Raw genomic sequence first — 6,853 nt, 5'->3', positions numbered from 1 at the left:
CTGCCTTTACACCCTGTACTGCTTCCGGCAGGCGCTTCTGCTGCGCGGCCGGGCCCTGGCTCAGCAGCTGGCACTAGGGGCAGCGGGACTCGGTTGGGATTGAACCCACCCTTTCCTGGTCTTAAATGGGGACCGAGCAAGTCTTTGCGAGCAGAAAAGCAAATACCGTTTTGCCTGTGTTTAGTGGGAGGCATTTACTCTTTAATGCCGCTATTTTTGCGACTTGCAAAAAGGATAATGAAAAAGCTTTTCTCAGGATTAATTTACTCTGTGGGTAGATGTTAAATGAAAGATGTGAAGTAGTGAAATTACTGTTTTTAAAGTAAGAATTTCAATATTTTTATGATACCTAGGAGTTTCAGAGTGACACTCGACCAATACCTGAGTAATAAAACTAACGCTTGTTTTGGTGGGGATTTTCCCTCTTCAGCTACCATGGAGAATAATGAAAGTAATGCTAAGGATGTGAAGAACACCTCAGATGAAGATGACAGCAGAGACATAGTTCAACAGAAAACTCAGGAAGAAATTCTCTTCCATGAGGAAACCATTGATCTTGGTGGAGATGAATTTGAGTCTGAAGGGAATGAAACTGTATCAGAAGATTCAACTAATTTTGTAGATAAACTTAATGAACAAATGATGGAGAGTGTAATTATTTCAGATTCTCCAAACAACAGTGAAGATGACACAGGTGAACTTGGTTGCCTCCAGGAGATTGTAGAACAAATGGAAGCTAAAGATAATCAAAAAACACAAGCAGAAGTGGATAAAGAAGAGTTTTTAAGTAATGAGAGTGAAACTGAACATGAAGAAACACCCAAAGACATTTCTGAGATTGGAACAGATGATCAGGCATCTTTAAAGGAAGAATTGATTCAGGAGGCAGTGAAGGAGGAACCAAAGTTGGGAAACAACACTCTTGTTGAAACAAAACCAAATAATATTGATAAAAGCAAACCTGAGGACCAAATATCGTCACCCAGTACTAGCAAACCATCTTCTGAGGCTGAGCCTATTCCTGTGTGTACCATCTTCAGCCAAGCAAACAGTGTTAATACCCAGCCACAATTGTTCCTACCAGATGGTTTTGAGCCTCAGATGGTAAAATCTCCCAGTTTTAGTGGTATAATTGAGACTCCAGTGAAGTCTAATCCACAGGTGGTTCAACCAAGTCCTAGTCTAAGCAAGTTCTTTGGCGATACTGTTAACACTAATACTTTAGCTTCTGATTTTTTTGATTCATTTACCACATCCAATTTTATTTCTATTAGTAATCCCAATGCCAGCTCTTCGGTTCCAGAACAAATGTCCTCTCTTTCTAACGGTGGAGACGGTTCTTGTGCTTCTTCTAACCCTACTTTCTCTGTGCGAAATGGGAGACCTGAAGCAGATGGTCCTCCATCATCTGTAGAAATAAGTCAGTCCCCCAAGCCATTCTCACAAATCCAAGCTGTGTTTGCTGGGAGTGATGACCCGTTTGCCACAGCCTTAAATATGAGTGAACTAGATAGAAGAAATGATGCTTGGCTTCCTAGCGAGGAAACCAGAAATGTTCTGATTTCAGTTGCCACACAGCAGTACAGCACCGTGTTCATAGATAAAGAGAATCTCACTATGCCTGGATTAAAATTTGATAATATCCAGGTAAGAGTCTGTTATTGTATCCTAGTGCATTATTATGCTTTAGAAATACTGTATAAGATCTGTCCAATAAGCTGTATATCATAGTCCTTTGTATTGTTTCTGATGGTCACCTTGTGTGTTTTACGTCAGTCTTTATTAGAAAATTTAATGTCACTGTCTATTCATACATGAAGGATCTAAAACCATATCTGATTTATTCATAGTGAAAGTTGTTGGGTATGTTGGAAACCAGTGTTGACAATATCCTTAGAATTCAAAGCTGGTTGTATTTTTAAGTCGTTTCAGTTATTTCTGGTCCTCCTAGTTAGTAAGATAGTGTTTGCATTTGAAGTGTATACAAAATCAGTATGCTGTACCTCTAAGTCTGAAAGCAGTCAGCTTTGTTTGTGGAATTCACTGTTGAAACCAAGTGGGAAATAACATTTTTCACGGATGTTCATAGTGCTCTCAACAACTTAACGCTGACTGAAACAGTATCATTTTTATCTTCTCTTAGCAGTGGAAAGGTAAAACCTGTAAGAAAGATGGAGTGCTGGAGCAAGCTACTTGGAAGGGATAGCCCCAGAATTGAAGGGTAGACTCCAGATGCGATCATGAAAGAAAAAACATAGAAGTGGAAGCTCATTTCTTTCTCTTCTATCACAGTTCCTTACTGTTAAGAAGACATAAAGCATTTTTTCAGAATCTGAGAAATCTCACTTGGATCTATTCAGTATTTCTCATGAAGCTCTTTTATCCTGGTTGCTTAGCCAAGGCTAACTATCATAATGGAATTTTTCTCTTGAAATAAGCTAATCCTGCTCTTTTGTATCTGTGTCTCTGGATAAGAGTTGTTGTCTAGAGAGACAGTGTTGAGGGTTTGGATACTTTAATCCTTAATTGTAGTACAACAAAGATCAGTCAGTAGTCAAATAGAAGCAGAGAGCTTCTGCAGTGACTTCCCAATCTGCATGAATTATCAGAAAAGTTTCTGGTGTGAATCAGGTGCAAATTTGCAGCTGAATTATCTGACACATCTTAGATTTCTGTCACAAGCGACAAATGATACCAGTTTTAGGCTTATACTGTGCTGCTACATCTTGGCTTAGCTTTATCTTAAAATATTTGTTTGTCATCACAGAGCCCAATAATTTGCGTGAAAGAAAACACTGCAATAGGAAGCTACTCCTTCCAAAAAAAATGAAAGGGTCCCTCCCACCTTGCCCAAAAAATCCCTTAGACCTTGATGAGTAATTCAGGAGTGTGTAGTATTTCTCTTCTGATAGCTAATGGGAAGGAATGATCCCTTCCACAGGCCCCAAAGATGAGGGCCTCCCTGTTGCAGGCCTCCTTTTTTGCAGTTCTCTCTCACCTTCCTTAGTCCAGTAAAGGATTAAAGGCTATTTTGTGCTGATAATTTCCTGAATCTGGGCACATGTGTATATGCAAATCTACCATTTAGTGCATAATTGAAAGAAGTCGTCATGGCAATGTCCACATTATGTATTTCTACAATAAGACCTGATGTAAAATCATGAATGGAATTAAAGGGGATTCCTGCTGCTTCTTCACTGACATAATTTATAAGCAGGCACGTCAGCAAGGACAAGTTTTGAACTGCTTTGTGTTAATACAACTTGCCTCACTTCCAGTTACCGCTTTTCAGTGGCGTGAGTGCATACCTTGACTGACCTGACATTCTCTAGTTTGGTATTATTGTTCCGTATACTTTTAGTACTGCAAATTGTGTATTTAACTGAATTTTTAATTGTAAGGTACTTGAAATGTCAATTGAAACATTGTGGGAGGCGTGTTTGCAATGTGAAATCAGCTCCCAACAATGGTCATGAAAGCTTTGGTATGAATAGTTTGCTAATGCTAAAATGTTAATGCAAGATGTTAAACCAGGCTCCATGCAATTGGAAAAGATGTTAGTTGAAAAGTGCATTTATAGTAAGCTGTAAATGTGCTTCAGGGAATGACTGAAATTTTGTATGAAGTGCAGTGAAGAACTCAGTATTTTCTTTTTTTTCCTCTGTTCACTCAGAAATTGTTTGTTCGTATTACAAATGTGTTGTCTTAAAAGTTGAGTGGATAAATCCTAAAGAAAAATACTGAATGTTCTCGATTTCAGCTGTGTGCAACTTCTTCCATCTTTCAAGAAACATTATTTTTTAAACCATGTTGAACTGTGCATGGTACAGATAATCTGTACCTATGCGCTCTCGGTGTAGGAACAAGTTTGGGTACTGCTTTTTATGCTCTTTCCGTTATGCCTTTCTTCATCAGTTACTGTCTACTGTCATGTCCTGTGTTTCATTGCATTCATTTGTAGTGTTTCCTCCTCCAAAGTACTGTTGGGGGGAATTAAAAATTCTTCTGTATTTCCGTCATTTTGTACACACTGTCTTTTTATAATCCTTCATACTCTTCTGTCTGAAAGATGGAAGGTTTTTTATTCATAGGATAGGTGACAACATTGGAGGTAAAAATTTTCAGTGTAGTAAAACAGTAGTTGCAGTCTCATTCCTCAAGAAACTAGACAGAAAAAACAAGCATATTTCCCATCACTGTCCATGGGGAAAGTACAAACATTTTATATCAATTATCTTTATCATAGCTAATTTTTACTATATTCTGTGTAGCTCACCTTTTTTTTTAGGCAAAAAGCTTTGTGGCTTGCTTCCTGTTCTCTGTGCTAACAGCTTCCTACTTCAGTTCTTCAAGTGAATGCTGTCATGTTCCTTTAGAGGGATTTTTGCAAATACTCCTTTGTATGCTTATGTTTTTGCATAGTCACTTTCTGCTTTACCATCTTAAATATTTTATGCCGTTCTACTTACCACAGATCTGAAAAGATACAGTGGAATTAAAACAAATTACAGAGAGGAGGAATGGTGAGGAGTGCAGAGATTCTCTCTTGTGAGTGGTAGTTAAAGGGAAGACCTTTTGGCGTCCAAGAGCAATTAAGATGTAAAATTCATGAAAGAGTTAGGGTAAATAGAAGATTATCATTTACTGGTTTTTATGACAAAGGAACCATTGAGTAATAAGCATAACAAAAGGAGTTACTGTTGTGCAACCCGTGTAACTGGTTTTAAGTTGTAGAATTCATTGCCCTCGTATGTACAGGAAAAAATGAGCAAGGCAAATGTCATGAGAGCTATGTCTATCAGTAGGTGTTTAAAAGTGATAGGCAAATATGTCCTCTGGCACAGGTGGACCATGAAGTTCTGGCTGCTTTAAATTGGGAAAGACCAGTATGAGCTTATCCTGTTTCTTACGCTGTTTGTGACCATCTGCTATTCACCGGCAGTGATAGTGAACCAGGCAGATCTTTGGCTGGCTGTGGGTTGTAAGTTGCTTTCTGTTTAGAAACAAACATATAGGTATATTGTTAATACATTGCTGATAAATCTCCTCATTTTCAGATATTTGCTTTTCTAGATTAAAAATGCATAAAAACATAAGATTGGCAAAAATCTTACATAAGTGATTTCTGCTACATGCTTTTGGCACATGGTGGCTTCTGACACCATAGGACCACCCCACCAACACCCTCTCCTACACTCTGTATTGGCAGACGTGGTACCTGAAGAGCGTGCAGACAATAATAGCGTGGTTTTCAACATCTGCCAGTGTGTGGGCCACAGGTTTTCAGTAGCTGCTTGACATTAAGCTTGAATTTCTTGACAGATTGTTGAAAATCTCTAGTAGGCAGAACCACAAGGGTGTCAGCCAAGAGGTGGGAAGGCACAGAAATCTATAGCTAAACAAAGATTAGAATAGGAAATAGAGGCACAGAAGATGCCATATACAGAGTTAAGTTTATTGCTCGCAAAGCTGGAAATAGAACCTGAATTTGGACCCTCTTTCTCTTAGCAGCTCCATGTCGTAAAATGTAGAATTAATCTTGTCTAACTTTAGAAATCTGTTTGTTGTCTATGTCTCAACTAGTTTCAAGTATTCAAATTTTTGAGCTCAGATAACCCAGTTTCTCGTACTGATTCCTGCAGTTAATTCATTTGAAATAAAGAATACTTCTGAAGGATTGCTGTTTACTTGGTTTTATGATCTCAAACTTTATTTTCTGTGGATACTTGAGACTAGTTGATCATGTGCATGTCTGTCTTCAGTCAGTACACTGCATCTTTCAGCGTTAATATCCATTATGAAAACCCATAGAACTTACTGTAAGATCTTTGAGGAGTGTTTTGTAAGATCTTTGAAGGATAATAATATAAGTAAATAAGCCTGAATGTTTTTATGCTAGCTGAAACCTAAACATTGTAAAAAAGAGTGAAAGAAAGAGTGAAGAGAGAAAATAATGTGGAGTAAATCTAGAAGTTTTCATTAAAATACTGTAAATACATATGCATTTATATTCATTTCATACAAAATGTACTGGGAAATAAGCATTTCTCAAGGGGAAAGAACTGTGTTACTCAGCTTTAATTCAACATTTTATTTTGCTGAAATAATGTTTAAAAATGTATTGTTACGTTTTTTCTTCTTTTGTTCCATGAACACCAAGGGAGATGCAGTAAAAGACTTAATGCTTCGCTTCTTGGGGGAGCAAGCTGCAGTGAAGAGACAAGTTTTAAATGCCAACTCTGTAGAACAATCATTTGTAGGCTTGAAACAGCTAATTGTAAGTACCAGTCTTCATAATTCAATATATATTAAATACTATGCTTCCCTCAAGATAATTGGGAGCTACTGACTGAGAAGAAACTAAAAAAAAATAATCTATATAACAGTCTATTCACAATCCTGCAAAAGCACTAACCAAAGTACTTGGGTTTTCGTGGGAATGACACTGGGGTTTAAGTATTTGATTTTAAACAACATAGTAAATGCTTCTATATATGCAAAAGTTAGAAAAAAGGTAATTTTAAGTTGCTGTGAATTTTACCAGCTCTTAGTTTTTATGTAATGTAAATGGTTACAAAACAGATTTTAATAGCTTATTTTGTCTGCATACGTATTATTTATGTTTTCACCTTAATGTTTTTCAAAAGGTAAGACTTACCAGTTATAAATGATAAGCAAAGCTGATGTGATAATTTCAACTGCTTTAATTTTTTATTTCAGTGCAGGAAAACTGAACTAAATTGGTTCCAAATGGAAGCTTAATTTTCTGTTATGTTAAAATCCATTACATAATGCTAATATTGTGGATCTGGAAATAGTTGCATCTAGCAGCCTTGTGTATCTTGCCTTGTTC

General features: G+C 37.2%; 1 protein-coding gene across 1 annotated transcript in view; it reads left to right on the top strand.

Annotated features, from left to right (window-relative positions):
- The first annotated feature begins 435 nt into the window (after nt 1-435).
- TRAPPC12 (trafficking protein particle complex 12) overlaps nt 436-6,853 on the top strand; it is a 44,408-nt gene continuing 37,990 nt past the window's right edge. The window contains exons 1-2 of the mRNA XM_010184907.1: nt 436-1,647; nt 6,161-6,277. Coding sequence (XP_010183209.1) covers nt 436-1,647; nt 6,161-6,277 — 1,329 coding nt within the window. The remainder of the gene's footprint in view (nt 1,648-6,160; nt 6,278-6,853) is intronic.

This window comes from Mesitornis unicolor, unplaced genomic scaffold, assembly GCF_000695765.1.
Source record: "Mesitornis unicolor isolate BGI_N332 unplaced genomic scaffold, ASM69576v1 scaffold44525, whole genome shotgun sequence".
In the NCBI taxonomy this organism is placed as follows: domain Eukaryota; kingdom Metazoa; phylum Chordata; class Aves; order Mesitornithiformes; family Mesitornithidae; genus Mesitornis; species Mesitornis unicolor.
Note: the sequence above shows the minus strand (reverse complement) of the source record. Positions and strands in the feature narration are given on the sequence as shown.